Source organism: Acomys russatus, chromosome 25 (assembly GCF_903995435.1).
Source record: "Acomys russatus chromosome 25, mAcoRus1.1, whole genome shotgun sequence".
In the NCBI taxonomy this organism is placed as follows: domain Eukaryota; kingdom Metazoa; phylum Chordata; class Mammalia; order Rodentia; family Muridae; genus Acomys; species Acomys russatus.
In genome coordinates this window covers 31965596-31986406 of record NC_067161.1, presented here as the reverse complement: position 1 = coordinate 31986406, position 20811 = coordinate 31965596, and the positions used below count along the sequence as shown (strand labels likewise).

Genomic DNA, 20811 nt, shown 5'->3' with positions numbered 1-20811 from the left:
CTGGGTGCTAAGAAACATTTCAGGCATGGCCGGCCTTCAGCTGGGTCTGAGCCGGCTGAGTCTTGCCTGCCCAGCCTTGGAGCTGGCCAAGAGGGCTCTGTGTGCAGGGCTTCAGCAGCCCTGAATCGCATCAAGGCCCACTCCATGGTCCATACAGCAGTTGGATGTCTTGGCTCTACAACTATGTTGTGACTCTACAACCTATGACCTATGACCTTTGACGTGGACAAGGGTCAGATCTTCAGTTTCCTCAGTAGACACATATGTAGCACCAATCAATCCCGGGGCTCATTACAGGAATCCTGATGGGTGAGGAGCACTTGGGGAGCACTTGCCAAATGCTGTCATGGTCCTTTTTCACCTATTGCCTAGAGTCCCCCTCTGCAGCCTTGGTTCACTCCCCTGCTTCCAGGATAAGCCTGCAGATGAAATCACACCGTGATACCACACACTCATCCTCAAGAGAGCCCCTGAAGAATGTGCCCATCCCTGAAGTGGAGGACTCAGCTCCAGGAGACAGGAGCATCAGTCTCAGATCCCTGAAGAAGGAAAGACCAAGCTTTTGTTCAGCCCTCACTACCAAATCCAGAAACAGGGAGGACAGCCCAGGGAAGAGGCTCACATCAGACTTGACAGAGTCAGTATCTAACGCTGACAAAGGTGGGTCCTGATGCATGAGCCTGGGAGAGAAACTGACAAGAGACTTAAACGGAAGGAATCTCCAAAGGCCTCAGATGGAGAACCACTCCATTGCTGACAGTAATCAAAAACTTGAAAGCTAAAGCAAGGATCAGCCCTGTTACACCTGGAACAGGAGACTTGAGAAACCGGGCCTGGGGAACAGGCTGGCTTCTCCTGAGTGTGAGCTGGCACTCAGAGCTTGGAAAGGCAAGCCAGTCACTCAGCCAGCACTTGCGGGTTCAATGCTCAGAGCCAGAGCTAGAGACGGGCAGGCTGGTTCAGCTCACCCCTGTGAGGGGTCAGTCATGGTTTCCGATTCAGAGAACAGAACCCAAGGCTAGCTGCCAGAATGTCCCCCAACTTCAGTTTTCAGAGAAGGCCACACCATGGGCAAGGGGTCCCTCGGAACTCCCAAATGGTCTTGAGAAGCCTCTAGTCAGCACTGCCTAAGAGTGTGGGTAGGGTATCAGATAGCTGCCTGGAGCCACCCACCCTGCCTGCATACTTCTATACGTCCATCTTCTTTTCAGTGACTGACTGCTGCCCCCAAAGTAGCAGGCTGGGCTAGGAAGAGATAACAGAACATCTGTTATCCAAGGCAAGAGGGACTTCCAGAGCACCCCAGAGTCCGCTGCATCCAGGGTCCCTGTGTCCCACCCCACAAACCCAGAGCCAAATGGGGGCTTGGTCCACGGTCCAGGGAAAACAGCCCCCACTGAGCCAGGCAGGGTTGCAGAGAGCCGTGACTAAGGCATCAGGATGACAGGGCCTGTTAGGAGTTTAGCCAAGGCTATAATGCTCAGACAGGAGACAGCCTCAAGGCTGCAGGCCCTGCTGTTCCTTCTGCTTGGAACACTCTTGGCAGCTCTTGGCAGCACTGGACGTCCCCATCACCCAGGTCTCAGTTGAGCTGTCCACTCCCAAGATGGGGAACACAGCCCTCACTGACCCACCTCTCTCTTTCTTCTTTGACTCATTTTTTACATTTGACCATAGGGATCTCGCACCCTGTAATCTTCTGCCCATGGTGTCTCCCCTGCCGGACTGTGAGTTCCAAGGGAGGAGGGCCTTGCTTAGATATATCTAGTAGCAGGGGTGGGGTGGGGGTGGGGTGGGGTGGGGTGGGGTAGGGTGGGGTGGGGTGGGGTAGGGTGGGATGGGGTGAGTTGGGGTGGGGGATGGGGTAGGGTTGGGGGGCAGGGGTGTAGGGAGGGGGATGAACACAATGGTGAGATGCTGAGAGAAGGAATGAATGAACGAGAACGTACATGTGGCACCAAAGAAGGCCCCCCCGCCCCTGGATTCCAGACTCCTCTATTGACTAGCTACTAATATGATTTGGGGAGCAGCACACGCCTCAGGTGTTACTGAGCCCTCCATGGTCCCCAGGGTTCCACATGCCTTCCCTTACAAGCCCAGCTCCCAGCCCAGCTTCTGCAAACGTGCCCTGTCCTGCAAGCCCTCGCCATTGCCAGACCCTCTTCCAGGGATGTGCCTTTCTGTCATGAAGTCACTCTGACTGGACTCCTCCCATCAGCTCTGGACACATTTTTCTGACGCCTTAACCGTTCCATCACTGTGACAAAGCACTTGAGGCAATGGACTTCAGAGAAAGAGAGGGTTATTTTAGCTCACTGTTTCAGGGACTTCTGTCCATAGGCCTTTGGCTTGTGGCTTTTGGCCTGTGATGACACAGGACATTACGATAGAAGTTTATGGCAGAGATTTCTCACTTCATGGTGGCCAAGCAAAAGAAGGGAACACCAAGAGGCTGGGTCCTAGTGTGCTTTCCAAAGATATACAAGTCAGTCGGTGATCTAAGTTTCCCCTCCCAGGCCCTACCTCTTAAAGGAGCCACCACCCACAAACAGTGTCACATGCTGACCATGATGACCACCTCTCCAGACTCAAACACACCAGGACCACAGCCAGGCTGAGTCTGGACCTCTGGCGGAGGTGTCCTGACTCCAGAGTGTAGCCTGACTTTGCTTAGTGTTCATTTTCTGTGTGTGTAAGCTGGAACAGGGGAGGGGGTGGGGGGAGGGCCGGGGGGGAGGACAGCAGGCTGCAGCCCGCAAACCTGAGCAAATCCCCCCCTTGGTGAACCGCATTTGCAAGGGCCTGGACGCTAACAGTGAGGACTGGTGAGAGAGGCACTCTGGGCTGGGGGTGGTGACAACAAGTGCCAGGACAAGTGTTGCAAGCAGAAGGAACAGTAGGGGCTGTGGCCCTGGGGCTCACATGATCTCCAAGCTCCAAGACCTAGCCTACAGAAGCCAGATTAGGGGGTCTGACCCTGTTTTCCCATCTTCACTCTTCCATGGCTCCATGATGCTCCAGCTTGGGCTCAAGAGAGAGGGTGTGATTAAAGGAAAGAAAAATAAAGCCCGAGAGGAGGGAGAAGAGAACCAGACACCAGCATTTCCACCTAATTGCGCGACCTTTCCCCAGCTCAGAGTTCCTTCAGGGCCAAGTGCACAGTGCTGCTTGGGATTCATTTCAGAGAGAAATGGGTCAAGGAAAATTGGAAATTTTTATAGAAAACACTTCAGGCTCGGGGGCTGGCTGAAGTGCCCGCTGTCCTGCCGAGAATTTGGGGAGGAGGAATTTGGGCCTCTGGGCAGAGGGCTCCAGCTGTGGTGGGGGAGGGGCAGGGTGCAGATCTTGAGCCCTGGTGCTGCTGTGTCTGAGCTGCACCTGCCCTTGCCCTTTTGTCATTGCCATCATGGTGGCTGACTTCAGGGCTGGTGTGGGACCCTCTGTATCTCCCCAAGGCCCTTGTCCAGGAATAGTTCATAGATGCTTGCTGCCTATGTCTTTGTAACACACAAAGCCCATGAATCTTTTACAGGTGTCCATGAGAGGCACCAGGTACACGGACGGTCTCTCACAGAACTGGAAGCTTACCAGCTTGGCTAGTCTACCACCATATTGGTCCGGAGATTCCCCCTCCACACCCCACCCTGCCACCCCCATCTCCATCTCTGAAACGTTTGATTACAGGCCAGGTACGAAGGTGCACCTCCTGTTTATATGGGGGTGGGGGCTCTGAACTCCATTCCTCACACACGTGAGGCTTATATTTTATCCTCCCAGCCATCTCCCTACCCCTCCAAGGTGTGGTCTGAGTAGACCTAGAAAATTCCAGCCTCGGGCACAAACGTTACCCACATGCAGAGTTGTCCCTAGAGACGTCACATCTCTTCCAGGAATTGGCATCTGCTGTATTAGAGACCCGCAGAGAGCAGGCATGACGAGCTAAAGGCCAGCATAACCAGCAGACACCGCTAGCCTTATTAATTAAACTCAGGCACACCTGTGAACCCTATGCCGCTTTGTTTCTGAGCTGCGTGCTGTCTGGAAACCAGCGTGGTCACTGTGTGCCGCCAGAAAAGCTCTTTGGGGGACATTTGCAACCCAAATCCAGGGCAAGCAAGGCAAAGCATCGATTCATTGTGTCTGGAGAAGAGACAGCAAGAGAGAAGGGACAGCGAGGGCTGAGGGGACTTGAGGTTCCAAGAGACTGTTCCTGGGATCTTAACACGATAGCAACACAGGGGCTCTGGACAAAAGACTCCCAGATGATCTTGCCTTATCCCAACGGTTCAACATTATACCTACTTAGAGATGGGGAAACTGAGTCACAGGGGAGTTGGACACCTTACCTAAGGCCCTATATTCAGTCAGCCAGGTAGGGTCTACCCATGTACACTCTCCCCTTCACCAAATTAGCTCCCACACAATGCTGTGCCCTCTACCAAACTGCCCCCATGTTTGCTGGGAGCAGCTGTGAATGCTTAGGCAGCTCTTTGAAGAGATGCCAGTCATTTTAAGAACTGTCTCTTGCATCTGAGTTGGGGCTACAGCCAAGCCAGGACTGAGATTGTCATCCTCTAGGTGACATTGATCATCATCTCTCCAGGAACCAACTATCCAAGACTTTCCTGGGCTACTGTCTCCCGATGGTCTTTAACCCTCAACCAGTGCCCACAGAATCATAAAAGGAAGTGGGGGGGGGGAGGGCCTGAGGCACATGAATGGTTAAATCTAAGCTGGAGACAGAAGAGAGCAACCAAGCATGCAGGCCTGTCAGCACCAGTCAGACAGGGTGCCAGGCATAGACTGTTATGAAGACAGCCCACCCCACCCCCGTCTTATCTCTACTGAGGGATGGGGAGGGGCCTGAGCTGTTGCATGCATAGCTTCCGCCTTTATAGCCTCGGAAGAACGGACAGGACAGCACTCCCACACCGCAGATCCCTAACCCAGGAAGCCAGCCAGGCCAGGCGGCTGGGCCCCCGCCAACTCTGCTGACAGCTTTGGCCCCAGACAATTCAGGGACTCAGGGAATGTACAGCCTCTGGCTCTCCCAGAGGCAGGCCCCGCCTACCCTTTCCAGCGTGAGGCCACGTCACCACCCTGGCATCTTCCTAAGTTCTCCCAAGGGCCCAGCCTGCAGGACGGACTCACTGCCGCCTCTGCCAAGGGTGTACTCAGCTCTGAAATACACCTCCCTGTGCCCAGGCCAGCTGCTTCAGGTTTCACAACCAGTGTTCCCCTTGTGTCCCCGAAGCTGCAGGAGTGGAGGAGGGGGCATTGAGGACAAGGTCCAGTGTGGACAGCATGACAGGACATGGAGGCAAACGGGTCACCACACACGAGAGCTTGAACCCAGGGCTCTGGCAAGAAGCTCAAGAAATGAATTCAGGTAGAAGGGTCCTGGCATGTGTATATGACCCAAGGCCAGAATTCGGTCCTAAACCCAGCCAAAGGTCTCTCTTTAGCTTACTGTGTGGCCCCTGTGGTTCAACATTTAGTGGCTTGAATCACTGCCCCCAGGATGTTCACAACTTATTCCCAGAATCCACCACCGACACCGTCTAATGCCAAGGCCCTTACAGATGAGATTAGATTGAGCACTTTGGGATGGAGAGGCTGTCCAAGGTTATTTTAGAAGCCCCTAAAAGCCATCACAGACATCTCCACAGTGGGGAAGAGGAGGGGGACTTGCCTTCAGCAGAAGAGGAAGTAAAGTGAACACAGAGAGCAGCATGAAGCAGCCACCAGCCAAGGGAGATAGGCTGATGCTGAGAAAGGCCAGAAACGCTCTCACAGACCCATCTTCTAATTCCCTACCCCCAGAGCTCTGGGTGACGACCCTATGCTGTTTTAAGCCACTGGGTTTGTGGTACGATTGCAAAGGCCCCCAAAAGCTGAGAGCCATGGGAACGTCTGCAGGACCAAATGGCTCCCTCATCTGGTTGCCGGCAAGTCTGCAGCCCCTCCCAACTCTCTCTACCTCCTCTCAGGTCTCTCAAATCTCCTTCCGTGCCCCTCTCCACACCCAGACCCTCCCCCCTGGCTGAGTCCTCTGCCTTATCTACATGAAACTGAGTCCTGGTGATCTGCCTGCCTTTGAGTCCTCACATCTCCTGTCCTATCCCGAGGCTTATCCAGACAGCCTCAGCTCTATTCTCCATACCTCGGTACTACCCCACCCCCAAGGCATCCCTACCTCCAATCTCTAGTACACCGCAGCCTGCGCAGGCTTGCCAACATGCAGGATGCTTGGTCAGATCCCAAGAGACTTTTTTTATGGCTGTCCACTGCATATAGGACACTCTTCAGATCCTGGGTCAGCTGTACTTACGGCCCCCACTAAGCCCCTGGGCACCAGCTCTGTTCACCTCTCACACCCCTATTTGCCCTGCACGGCTCCCTGCAGCCTGGAAAAAATGTCTGTCTAAGGTCAAGGAGAGGTAACGCGATGAGGTTGGTCTGGATGGGTTAGCTTCCTTGTCTAGGGGAAGGGCTGGCTGTGGGCCAACAGGTGGAGACTTCTCAGGTCACTCAGCCACGTGGAGGAGCCGCTTTGCCTCATCCTCTCTCTGCAGGCTCGCCTTGGCAGCCTCGGGGCAAAGCAGCTCCTGTGGTACGGAGCCTCCTCTGCCTGTCAGGGAGGACGCCCAAGCCTGACAGCAGCGGGCAGAGGCCTGGCACCCGCTGCTTCTGAAAAGGAGGCGGCGGCAGCCAAGGTCACTGGCACGGGACTGCTGACTTCTCTCAGCCCTGGGGCAGGGTGTACAGCTGGCCTTGAGGGCACAGCAGCCCAGAAGCAAGTCTGCAGAGCAGGAACCACCTGTCTCATTTTTGTTCATTCCGAGGTATATCAGGAGGACCCCAGGGAAGCAGCCCCACTGGGAAAACCGAAACTGCCTCAGCCTCTGCATCTCAGAAGCCACGGCCAATGGGAGGGGCCTGTTTTCTTTGCTCCATATGCTGCTTTTCCAAAATTTGAAGCCACATTTTAAAACACTGGAGAGTTCTCATAAAAACTGTTGTCTGAATTCTCTTGATGCTAAAATACGCAGCTGCTCCAAATCCATGAGGCTACCTAGGAGAATACAGTCAAGAGAAGAGGGGAGCCGTCACTTCAAATGGGGGTCTCTGGTTCTGCCCTGTGCCAGAGATAAGGCAGGGGCATATGACACACATTGCCATATCCATGCTGCTGCTGTTACCTTTACAGAGATGTTTTGTTGTCCTTAGTTATCCTGGAAGTGAAGAAAGGAGATTGGGGGTGCAGCTCAGGAGTAGGATGCTTGTCTAGCATGCACGGGAGCCCAAGTTTCATCCACAACACTGGGGCGGGGGCAGGGTACGGGAGCCAAGAATGGATTTTGTTGTTATTTGCCACTGTCTCATTGAAAGCGTCTGAATTTGCAGCTCTTTTCTTTCTTCTTTTTTTTTTTTTTGAGACAGGGTTTCTTGGCTGTCCTGGACTTACTTTGTAGGCCAGGCTGGCCTCAAACTCACCCCAATCCGCCCGCTTCTGCCTCCCGAGTGCTGGGATTAAAGGCGCAGCTCTTGTCTTAATGGTGAGACACCGTGCAGACAGCTCTGTAGGTATGAAAGGAAGTGGGATCTCTAGACTCTGACACAGGGATCTCCATAGAATCCCAAGTTGAGTGGAGACATGGCCCTCGATGCCAACAGTGAGGCCAGCTGCTCTGTGTATGTGGCCTCATTTGGCCTTTCCAGATGTGGGCTGACATCTGCCTAAGTTACTCCTGTGTGCAGATGCTCCACCAGAGCACCATGCATGGCTTATCCTGCTCAGATTCTCCCTCTGCACTTAGCTGAAAGGGAGTCACTGAAGATAGGGGGTTCTGACTCCAGCGGCCTGTCACTAGCACCTTCCATGACAGAACAACTCTTGGCGACTGGATCAAGGATCTTGAGATAGGGAGGTACTCCTAGGATGGGGAGGTGCTCCTGGGATGGGGAGGTGCTCCTGGGCCACCCAGGAACCTTAATTGGAATCAACCTTCCTCCAAGAGGGAGACATAGGGAGGCGAGACACATGCACAGAGGAGGAGAAGTGACATACAGGCAGCCTTGGAGTGACACACCCTCATGCCAACGGAAGCCAGAAGCCCAGAGCCTGAAGAGACAGCCAATGAATTCCCTCCTAGGATCTCCAGAGGCAGTGTGACCCTGCCTGCATCTCCATTTCAGCTCAGTGACAGTGACTTCTGGCCTTGGGTTCCCCCAAAGTATGATATAATGCATGTCTACCCAGCTAGTGTTGCACAGCTCTCTTATGCTTAAGGATGAGTTACATGGCAAGATCACCCAGTTCCAAGTGCAGAGCAGGTCTTCTGGCCTGGCCAGGGCTCCAGCTGTTGTCCTGGCCAGCACCAGTTCTATCTTTAAGAACCCCAGACAAAGACAAGAGATAGAAGCTGGGATAGAGTCCAAGGATGGACCCAGAACTCACATTTTTATTGAAACATTAGTTTCCCTTTCTCTGGGGTCTTGATTTCTACCCCCTCCATATCAATACTTATTGGGGTGTCTTGAGATCGTATCCTGTTGGGGCAGACCCTCAGCAGCCTGAGCTCTCGTTGGGAGAGTATGGGCTTACAGGCCATAACTACAGCCTAGAGTTTAGCTTTAGACAGTATAATCTCCTCCAGTGACCAGACCCCACCTACTCTACCCTCCAGTCCAGCTTCGCCCGAGCCTAGGCAGTTGGCCTTCTAGAGCCTGCATCAATCAGGTTCCCACCAGATCTGCTTTGGTTTCGGTGTGTCACTCTTTGGCCTCTTGCCTGAAGATGTGCTCTCTTACCTCAGCAGGCAGTCCTGCCACTGCCCATAAAGAACTCTCCAGAGACCTAACCAATAGGATCACATGATCTTGGACTTTCAGCCTCCAAAAGTGTCAGCTAAATAAAACTCTTCTCTTTATAAAGTTACACTGACTCAGGCATTTTATTACAATAAACAAAACATAAAATGGACCAATAAGGTCTCCTTGGGGTATGAGTCTACTGTGTGCTGCTATAACAAAATCCGTGAGGTGTATTTGGCTCATGGTGTTCACTGGCATCATGCTAGTGTCTTCATACAAACTCCCTGGGTTGAGTCATAGCACAATGGAGAGGCAGAAAGAGATCAAGCATGTATAGTGAGCTGAGTCTATAAAAATCTGTACTTATAAGAATGAATTCACTCCTGTGAGCCCCAACCAACTCCATGAGTCCCCTGATGAGGCTAGAGTCTCTACAAGCTACCCCACCTCCTAAATGTCTTGCCTCCTCAGCCTAGCTACACAGTGGGGAGGGGGTGGGGCACCAAGCTTCCAGGCTGTGTAGCTGTATAGGAGATATCCCATAGTATCTCCTATACATATACAAACAAAGCCTTGGTATTGAGGCCCCAGAGCCCTGGGCCTATTAAGCTATCCTGGCTTGCTATACCCAGCCACGGGACACAGATTTTATAAGTCTGTGCCTTGTCAGGGCCCAGGCTGATGGAAAGCTGAACTGTCTGAGGTCACTCTGGGCCTTTGGCCCAGCTCCGGCATAAACTGTCTGGACCCCCTCCAGCCAGTGAGTCGACCTTAGCCATGGGCCATTTGGGAACCATCAGACACATTCAGGGAATACAGGGTCTTATCACGCTGACCCTGCATAGGGAGGCTTAGCCTCCAGAGCGTAGTCCTGTGGTCTGATGCTACAGCCCATGGCCCCCACCTACACTCACTCGCAGTCTAAGCTGCCAGCTGGAGTGCGTGCGCCTGCAGCCTGAGACTGTAGCCTTGCGTTCAGCCTTGGACAGGTTCATCTCCTCTTCTGATGACTGATGGCCAGGCCCCACCCACCCCACCTTCTAGCTCGACTTCATCCTGACCAGGGCAATTGGCCTCATCCAGCACCATCTGGGGTCAGTAGTTTCTGGGCTGATCCTGTGCTTGAAATTTCTCTCCTGTGTTCTCAGTTCCAAGTTCTCATTAGGGATGTGTGCATGGGATTGCAAGGCAGAGGGACGACACAACAGAAGATGCCAAGATGCTAAGCACAGTCAGGAAAAACAAAACCAAGCCAGCTAGATCATTGGGGGGAAGGGCTCCAGGGCAGAAAGATAAGCCCAATACGGAATCTGGGATTGGAGACACAAGCCAAGGGCACCCAGCCAGCTCCACAGTACTGGCTCCACCTCGCCCTGCCTGAGCCCAGGGGTGGGGAGAGAGAGAGGCCAGAACCACCCAGACTCTTCCAGTAGAGAGAGGCCAGCCTACTGAAAGTAATACCAAGGCCAAAGTGGCCAGCCTTGAGTTTTCCAAGAGACAGAATTTTCTAACACCTATCAGCTGTTATAAGGGAACAAAAGCCAACTTGGTTCAAAGGCAACTGGCTGGCAAGAGAGCAAGGCCAGGGGGAGGCCTTGCTCTAGGTCTGGGGAACTTCCTGCACCCATTTTTTTCCAGCCTTCTAGGGTTACTGTCATGCATGAAAGCCCAAAGGTGGGGGTGAGGCTAAGGCTTGGGGAAGTTTGAGCAGGCAGCCCCAGAAACCCAGCTTGACAGCTAAGGTAGCTGGCTATTCAGTATCAGGGAAGAGGGGACAGCTAGAAAACTTAATTATCTCCAGGAATGCCAGCGTACCAATGAACAATTCCTTTACTGAGGGACCTGACATGGTGCCTAAAAATTAGAACGGTGCCCTGCCAGGCTGTGCCCAATTGATCTGTCAAGCCAGAATGTCATATGGAAATAAAATAAATGATCTGGGGCCACTTTAGAACAGTGCGACGATTTCAATAAATCACAGCCCAGGGAGGGGCTCGCCGCCGGTCAGGGGAGGCAGGCTACTAACCAGCTGCCTGCAGATGTGCTTGGTCCAACATTCTGGGGCCCCCCACTCATTGTTGTTGCCATCTTTCATGGCTTTCCTCAGCCTTGGGTCCGGGGCCAAGGCCAAGGGCTAAGCACCCAGCTGGCCAGCTGCCTGGCAAAAACCAGGCACGGGCAAGGAGGCCTCATCCACACACAGTGTGCAAAAGCACTTCAGGTCCTGCCGCAGGCCTCTGCACAATGCAGTACCCCAAATCCAGAGACCTCTGGGGAGGGTCAGGCTGTCTTGGCAAGGTATGTGAGGCTACAGCCAGGCGGCCAGTTGGTCACTCAGGCCACTCAGTAGCGCCTCCCATATCCCTGGACCCAAAGTCTAGGTTTCTTTCTTTCCTTCTTTTTTTTTTTTAAAGATTTATTTATTTATTATGTATACAGTGCTCTGCCTACATGTACACCTGCAGGCCAGAGGAGGGCATCAGATCACATTATAGATGGTTGTGAGCCACCATGTGGTTGCTGGGAATTGAACCCATGACCTCTGGAAGAGCAGTCAGTGCTCTTAACCCGCTGAGCCATCTCTCCAGCCCCTAGGTTTCTTTCAAAGTGTGTGCTGGGGTGGGGGTGGGGTGTACAGAAAGAACGCTCAGGGCCTTTTCTTCTGAGAGACTAGGGAAATTCTGGGATAAGCAGAAGGCACCATCACAGAGACTGGGCAGTACAGGAGCAGGAGACAGGAGCTGTCTGGAGGACACAGGACACTGTCTGTATTGACATAGCTCTCTCCTGTTCCTTACAGAAGATGGATCACTAGACAGCCTTGCCCTCCATCTGTGAGGGCCCTAGACCTATGAGCAGTGCGGACCTCCACTATTGGTTACTCACACGTACTCAGAGCCCTCTGTGGCAACACACCAGCACACCAACACACCAACACACCCATGCCCCCTGCCACCCCCCCCCCAGCCCCTGTGCATCCATCCAGGCAGGCAGCTGACTCCTTTCTAATCCAGTAAGCTGGGGCTCAGCTTCAGCCTCCAATCAGGCCTGCAAGGGGGACTGAGCTTCCCCCAGATGTTTCCTGGGAAGTGTTCCCCACCCAGCCTGCTCCTGTGCAGCAGCCTTACCTGTGTCCAGAGCCTGTTGTTCCTCCACAGGAGGGGGTTTGGGAGTTGGGGGTCGGCGATACACCACATGCACTCGGCCTTGTTCAGCCTCCTGATCCTTCTGTCCCTTCACCAGGGGCTCGATGAAGAACTCCTCCTCCTCCATCCGGATCAGACCAGCCTGCAGAGGCAAAAGAGAAGTTCAGACTCCCGGTGCATAGACAGAGGATGGAGAGCAGCAAGGAGGGTCCTCTGGGGGTAGTACCTCCCTCTAGCACATCTCATCAGCTGGAGGACACAGGCAGAGTGGTCCTCATCTGCTCAGACTCCACTAGGAAGTGTTCCTTTGGTTTTCTCTGGTCATGTGGAAGAAAAGATGCTGAACCCTGTCCGGGAAGAGAGACTCTGTGCCCCCATCTTCGTCACCTCACATCTCCATTCACCTTCCAGAAAAGTCTTTCTAAAGCCCAAATGTCAAGAGTAGCCTGAAGGAGTTCAAGCACAGCTGCAATATGAGCTCAAGAGGACCCAACGACACATCAAATACAGGCCACCTCCAGGAACACAGAGTCGCCCAAAGACACAGGTCAAAACTATCAACCAAGAACGGAATCACCCACAGACACATTCAGTTCAGTCCGAACCATATTTTCTTAAGAAAGAAAGGGGAATAGGCTCTCTTACCGACTATGTAGCCGAGGTCGACTTTGAACTCCTAACCCCCTGCCTCTACTTTACGAGTGCTAAAAACTACAGATGTATGCCACCACGCTCTATTCTAGGCAGACAAAACCAAGTCTTTACACGTCCTAGGCAAGCTTTCTTAGCTTTCTTTCAACTGAGTGACAGCCCCAGGCACAAGCTCAGATGTGGGGGTCAGAGGACAACCTCCAATGCCTCCCCATCTTGTTTAAACTGGTCCCCTCTGTTGTCTTTTCGCTGCATGTATCAGGCTAGCTGACCTACATGCTTTTGAAGATTCTCCTGTCTTCTCCCTCTCACCCCACCCCTCCCATAGGGTGCAAGGATTATAGACAGTCACACATGCACACACAGCTGTTTGTGGATTCTGGAGATTTGAACTCAGGCTCTCATGGTTCGCACAGGAAGTATTTTTACTCAGTGTGCCACCTCTAAAGCCACAAACAATGCTTTTTAATGCTGCGAACCCCACCACTAAAATGATGAGATTTCACCTTTTACAACAAAACTGCAGAAACTGGAGAGGTGGCTCAGCGGTTAAGAGCACCTGCTACTCTTGCAGAGTCCCAGGTTCAGTCCCCAGCACTCGTGGTCGACTTCTCCCAACACCCAGGAACTCCAGATCCAGGGGAGCCAGTGCCTTCTTCTGGCCTCTAAGGAAACCCCATCCACACAGACATACCCCACACAGACACTTGCATACACATAACTAAAAATACACCTGAAAATAAAGCATACAGGGTTTCCCTGTGTAGCCCTGGCTGTCCTGGAACATGTGTTCTGTGTCACCTGAGGCTCTCAGCCCACTTGTGTTTTGAGCCTCACAAGGGTCACTAGGTTAAATATGGACATGGCTGAGCCACTGACCCCAAACTTGCCATATACTAGCATAGGAGTCCCTGCTCCCATCATCCACCTGGGCCACCTGGTAATAAACCCCTATTCTCTCTTTCACATCAGGCTCAGAGCCTCCCAAAGATCCTTCCTCTGATGCAGGCACCTGGTGTCACCCAGCTCACTGGCCCCACACTCCAGTTGCCATCCTTTGCTTCTTTGGTCTGTCATCTGGGAGTCAAAAGTCTCACACTGTCTAGCCTAGGGATGTAATCCCTCTACATCACACAGTTATGACCCACAGAAGACTTGACCAGCTTCCACTGGTTGTTCAGAGTTAAGAAGCAGGGGAGTCCACACCAGTGACAGGTTCTCTCAGCCAATCAGAAGGGTTGGCATTTCTGTTGCTTGAATTTAGCTGGCCGGGGTTCCCTGTCCACTCCCCAGTATCACCAATTACAGATGTTCAGAAACTACTCCTTATCCGCCCCACGCCCCAGTAACCCAAACACCATCTGTCACATCATCACCCTGACCATGAGGGCCAGAGTAGCTGTATAGATCACTCTCCCAGTGTAGGATGCAAGATGTAGCCATATACCTGCTGCCTTCACCTTGGGAAAGCCCGGTATCAGGGGTTGATGCTCACTGGGGAAGACTAGTTCCCATCACAAGCAAGGGCTGGTGGAAGGGCCAGCTGCACAGAGGACAGCATCAGGCCCAGACTCAAGAAACAAGGATAGTGTCTAGCCAAAACCTACCCCAACCCTTCCTGTCGGCCGGAAAAGTCAGAGGTGGGAGCCATGTGTAGGTGAGGGACACGGCACCTGGAAAGGCCTGGAGAAGAGGGCCACCATCAATAGAATAAGTTCGCTGTTTGGGAGGTTGGGAACCTGGTTTGGGAGCGGGTAATGCTCATAGCATATACTACGAAATAGGTGTCCGTGGGGAGGGTATCGGCAGCCTGAAAGCATCTGGGCAGGGAAGACCTCCATGTGACTCGCAGCTGCTGTAAGCAGGGTGGACTAGAAGAATATAAGTGGGTATGGGGAGCTGAGAGCAAGCCGCAGGTGCCTGGGAGTTCTGGGAGCAAGGCATGAATGAGGCATGTAGATTCCAGGGAAATGAGGAAGTCCCATTTGGAAGAAGACTTGGGGACAGATCTGATTCTACTAGGAGAGCGATGTCAGAGGCAGAAGTATTTCCAGGTCTGGAGTTGATTGAAAAGTCCCCCTACCCCAATCTACCTAGCCCCTAATCACAAGGCAGCATATATGGTGAAAAGGAGACTCTGCAGATGTGACCAAGTTGAGGCTCTACAGCTTGGGAGGCCGCCCTACCTATCAGGGTGGTCCTAAAATACAGCCAGCGCCTACCTCCATGTATGAGGAGGCAGAGGAAAACAGGGCATAGGTAGGGGGTGGGGTGGGGTGGGATGGGGTGGGGGGGTGGAGATTTGATCCTGGAGCTAAGTCAACGTGTTAGCAGCCACGCAGATCTGGAAGAGGGGAGTGCTCAGCCCTGCAGAGTCCCGGAGCTTAAGCAGGCTATGTTAAGTACGGACTTTAGCCATCCGAACTATGAGGGAATGAATTTTGATCTTTGCATGTCACTTGTTAAAGCAGCAGCATCAAGAAATAAATTCTGGGGCCAAATGGGTGGCCTGGTAAAGAGGAGTCACTCTGAGCGAGGAGGGAAGAGGAAAAGCAGAGGACCATGAAGGATCCACTGCCTACACGACAGCGGGGTGGAAGGCCAGGAGGCCTGGAAGTGGGTTAACGTCAGTGGGCTCAGAGGGATGAGGGTTTGGTGGGAACTCTTCAGGCCCCACACTTATGACTCATCCCTGGGTTCCAGGGCACTACCAGTCCCGGTGTGGACCAAGCAAATGCTTCCAGGTTGAGTGTACAGTTGACCCCCAAGCATCAGGACATATCCTCTGAGGGACTCATGACGCTGAGGACAAGAGCACAGACTGTCCACTGGTGCGTGCTGTGAGTTTTGTGACAGCGAGGGTTACTTCTATGGATGGTTCTCATGTACGTGGTTTTAGAGGAGATGGGCATCTCAGAGCCATCTTTATTAATAGAAGCCTTTGAGTGAGCATGGGAATCAACCCCTGTGGGGTTGGCAGAGGATGCGCTAGCCTGGGAGTGTGGCTTACTGGGTTGCTGGCACCCTTTTTCTGGATGCATAACTTCAAGCAGGATACCAAAGCTCTCTGGGTCTCCTGTTCCTCAGCTGTAAGTGGGGTGGGTCTGTCATCACTCCCTGACCACAATTACTATAGAAGCGTAGGAGGTTTGGGACATCCTTAGAACCAGGGCACACATTGTTGGTGGGCCGCAAGTCAAGCTTTTTTCGTCTTCACTGTTTGCTTTCCAAGGAGAAGGATCAGAGGATGAAGGGGCCTGCCAGGGATACACACTGTCTAGGAATCAGAGCTCAGGCCTCCTGGAAGGGGTTTCTCATAGGTGAAATCCTAGGAAAGATGAGTCTATTGAAACAATTAGAGAAAGGGTCACTAGAGCATCATGTCCCCTCTTCTGGAAAGATCCTTGTATCCCAGGCTGGGAGACGTGCGCAGTGCAGCCCTGAGCCTGGAGAACCATGGCTGGCCTGATGATAAGTAGCTCCCTTCATATTATAGGCCAGGCTCCTAGTGGAAGGTCACGGGCTGAAGTGAGACACCGTGTCCACTTGATGTCATTATTAGGAGGCCAGGGCCCAAGCTCCTCGCCTAGGAGCCCTTACACTTCTCTACAGGAAGCGCACTGGAATCATGGGTGACCTGGTTCTGGCATGTTCCTTCAGCAACTCGTACAAAGGAAACAACAACTGGTCCACTTAACAGCCAAGAAACTGGAGACTTGGGCGGGGGGGGGGGGGGCGGGGCACAGGGGAGGGACATTGGCATTTGGCCGAGAGTCAAACAGACAGACAGAAAGGGTTCTGAGGACCCAGAAATGAATCTGAGATAAGTGTGAAGTGTGAGGCGAGTTTCCTGTGCTCTGGATAGAGGTGTTCGACATGGTCCTTTACAACTAGGAGCCTACAAAGCATCTCTGTTGGGTGCTGTGAAATGCACACACATACCATATTGATAAACCTGTGTGAAACTTAGTCCTCTCAAACCACTGGGAGACTATCACCTGGGCACCACGGTCACTCCCAAGAGAAGTGGCTATTCACCTCCAAAGTCAATGAGTGACCAGACCCTAAGTCAAGGGGCAACTAGCTCTAAGACCAATGTGTAAATACAACGGGAAGGTGTTTCCAAGACCAATGGGTGACCACTCCAACACCAATGCAAGACCTCACCTGACAACAAACGATAACCGTCCCCAAGATCAATGGTTCATCATCCTGAAAACCAATACATAATGACTTCTAAGGATAGATGACCACCAAGACCAGAGGCTGATGGTAATAAGTGATCTTGTCAACTATGTGGGACTCAGAATTACCATGGTAATGAATCTTTATGCTGTCTGTGAGGGGTTACCTAGATGAGGTTAAGTGACATTAAGGGAAACGCTACCATGCCACACACAGGAGTCCCGGCCTGAGTAAAAAGGAGAGAGAGCAGAGTACACTCAAGGCTCTCTGCTTCCTGACTGAGGACACAAGGTGACCACAGCCCCGAGCTCCTTCTGCCATGCCTGCCCTGCCATGATGGACTGCACCCTCACACTGTGTGCCAGAACAAACCTTTCTTTCCTTAAGTTGATTTTTTTTTTTGGTCAGGTGTTTGTCATAGCAACAACCCAAATAACGAATACGCTGACCCCTTCTGAACCCGAAGGCCAGTTGCCTCCAAGGCTAAGGGTTGATCATCCCCAAACTAATGGGTGGCCAGCCAGAGGCTGCTCACTGATCACCCTGAGGTCATCAGCTGACCTTCCCACAAGACCACTAACCTGAATAATGACCCAAGGGGCTCATCCCAAAGAAGGCAGTGTTCATGAGCAGAATGCCAGAGGATCGACAGTTTAGTATGCATCCCAGAGGCAGCTGTCTAAAACCCGGCAGACGAAAATTGACAAGGAAGCAAGGCACACACTATGAACTAATTTTCGCTGTTTTTTTTTTTTTTCTCCAGGACTTTGATTTCCTGCTGCCAGTGGCCAAGTGTATCTGTTTTTACATGCAATTTTTATTAATAAAAATCTGTTCCCTCTCCCAACTCAGTAAATATTAAAAAGATCTCTCATGCACGCCAGCCTGGAGAGCACTCTGTTGGGAGTCTGCCGGGGGTCCGAGTCCTACCCCATGTCTGTCCAGCCTGGTGTCTTGCAGAAGGCCTGGTACCTTGGTGCTGACTCTCACTCAGCAAGGCTGTGATTGTTTGTCAAACCCAACTAGGCTTCGGCTGTGGGGCAAGAGGGAGAGGAGAGGACTCAGTCTCATGCCTCGTGTCACTTCAAGGGCCCTGAGCCCAGCCATACTTTGGACACAAAGCCAAGTTGTCAGTGCTCAGATCTCAGCATATTACAAAATGAGACTCCGCCTCCTTTCCTCCAAGCCCAGCTCCTTTGCTATTTGACTGATGGCAAAGCAGTCACTGGAAATGGAATTTTAAAGTTAAAAAAATGTATTGCAACCCAAAGGCTACCCTCTGCTTCTTTGAATTTTAAAGCATTTAAAACTCTGGTATGTTCATAGCTGAGGTGATGCAAGTGGGCATCTCATGTGCACTGGTAAAGCTGGGTGCTCGCCCTCAGCACCTCCTCGCATGGGAGCCAGAGGCTTCAGTACCCCCTATACACACATAAATCCAACCAGGTCTGTAGCTTAAACTCATCATTTCTGCAACTCCCAGCACAAAGACTGTCATGTATTGATCTGAGTTGTGCTGGTGGCAATCGAGAAGGAACAGGGGCTGGGACACAGCTTAGTAGATAGTAGTGCTCCCTCTGCAATCATGAAGTCCTGAGTTCGAATCCTGTAATCCCAGGATTAAAGAGGAAGGTATAGGCTGACCCACTAAGGCAAACTCCTGCCTCAAAGCAATGGTGCAGAGTGACAAAGGAAGATAATTGATTTCCTGCTCTAGGCTCTGCCGGCCTGCACACAGCTATGCACACTGGCACACAGCAACACACTGTGCCTGCCACTCCCACAGATACAAGAAGGTTGGGATAGAACGCACAGAAAAAAAACAATAAAGAAAGGCTGATCCAAACTTAGAAGGAACCTGACTTGGATGAAAGACATGGCAGACTGGGTCACCTTTAGCTCCTTACTGTTGCCAAACCCACCTTGTTTTGAAACACACACACACGCACACACACACACACATACACCTTGTTTGTGCTTGCCACCAGAATTCTGCCAACGTGAATGCCCCTGGCAAGGTCCCAGGAGGTCCGACTGGACCAAGCAGCAATCACCATGCGCCTCCCTTCAGCAACAAGCCCAGCCTCCTGCTGTCCAAGAGGCAGCAGCACACAGATAGGAACTCCCACTCCTGGGGCCCCTCCTGAGGAAGCATGCTCAGTCGGACATACCATACTGCTCCCAGAGGCTGGGCCAGGAGCAGGAAACCCTTGGGAGCTCTGTGGGACAGGAGTGGCACTTTCCTAAGGAGTTACAAAGTTGTGCACTAGCCATGACCAAAATACCAAAGAGAGCAGCTTAAAGGGAGAAAAGACCTGCTTTAGCTCTCGGTTCTAGAAGGTTTGGTGTACCCTGCTTGTCCCCATGTGCTTACACAGAACCTCATGGTGGCAGGAGTGCAAGGCATAGGCGTGTGCTTACACAGAATCTCATGGTGGCAGGAGTGCAAGGCACAGGCGTGTCCTCAACTTGAGGGGGATGGGAAACAAAGAGTAAGGAAAGGATTGAGGACCAGGTATAGCCTCCAAAAGGAGCACTCCCAGGGAGTCCCCACTTAAAGTTTCCAGAACCTTCCAAAATAGCACCGCTGGCTGAGGACCAAGCATTTAACACACAGGCTTCTGAGAAACGTTTCCTGTTTAAATCACAACAGGGCTGCATCTGCTTTGAGGCACTCCCTTGAAACCAGAGAGGGCCTTTGGTCTAGCTATGCATCGTAGGCAGTATTTTTGCATATTGATCTACACAGTTGACAGCTGTGTGTGGAAGGGGTGGGCAAGGAGTGGGCCAGCACTGTGTGCAAGTGTGGAAGGGGTGGGCAAACACAATCTATGGGGTCAGAAGACACTTAACTCCCTCTGCCCCCCTCCCACACACCTCTGACAGCTCCTGCTTTGTGCCTTCTGGAGCAACTCGTTCTGGAAAGATCTGTCTGTCAAGCATCCTTGTACTGGAGCCCATGCTTGCTCAGCTCTCAGCATTCAGCATTCATTTCTTTATTGGTTGGTTGGTTGGCTGGTTTGGGGGACGTGCATGTATCACAGCATTGTATGAACAGGTCAGAGGACAATGTTGTGGAGTCAGTTCAAGGGATTGAACTCAGGTCATCAGGCCTGCGCAGCAAGCACCTTTACCGGCTGAGCCATCTCGCGGGCCCGCTCTGAGCATTTGGGGTAACCGGGTGTGGTCCCTGTCAAGTGCTGGCCACTCTCCTCCTTCCCATGGAGCAATTCCTGTTCATGTCTCTGTCTTCCCAGGAAGTGAGAGAGCTGTGGCTGGACCTGAGCCTCCCAGGGCTGACTGGCACGAAGTGACTCAGACCGGGCTGTCTGAGCTCCACAGAGCCCTGAAGGCAGTCGGACCTCGGTCTGTCTTTGGATGTCCTCTGGGACTTTTACTCCTCTCTTGATATAAACCAGCCCAGTCGATTTCTGGGGCTCAGATGAAGAGTCTGCAAAAGTCATATGCCCCCAGCACTTCCTCTATTGCTCAGTGGGGTGCACATTGGGCTACACTTTGAAGGGCCAGGTGGAGGGAGCAGCAGGCAGAGAGAACTGGACAGAGAGCCAGGTGACCAGTCTCAAGCACCTGTCAATGGATCAGTCCCTTTGCTTCTCCTGCAAAGTGAGGGGTCAGGCCAATGACCCCTGAACTAGATGCCTTTGCCTCTCTGTAAACCTAGCAGAACCAAGCACAGCACTGGGCGGGGGGGGGGGGGGGTAACCAGACACATTCCCAGCTTTCCTGCTCCCTGCAGGATGAAGGCTAGCTAGCTCCATCTCCCAGAACATGCGGCTTCCCAACAACCACAGCAGCTACCTACCCCCTCTGCCCCTAGAGGATCCCCACACATCCTTCCCTCTCTACACTTGGCCTTCTTTGGTACCTCAATGCTAGCGGCACTGCTCTCCATTCCCACGACACTTGGTATCACTGAAGGGACCCCTGTGAGCCAGACATGATGATGGAAATTCAAAAGCCACTAAAATTCTATAAATGGGCATAGTGCCTC

General features: G+C 52.5%; 1 protein-coding gene across 1 annotated transcript in view; it reads right to left on the bottom strand.

Moving 5' to 3' along the window:
• Adamts2 (ADAM metallopeptidase with thrombospondin type 1 motif 2) overlaps nucleotides 1-20811 on the bottom strand; it is a 211171-nt gene that overhangs the window by 129460 nt on the left and 60900 nt on the right. The window contains exon 3 of the mRNA XM_051167249.1: nucleotides 11946-12105. Coding sequence (XP_051023206.1) covers nucleotides 11946-12105 — 160 coding nt within the window. The remainder of the gene's footprint in view (nucleotides 1-11945; nucleotides 12106-20811) is intronic.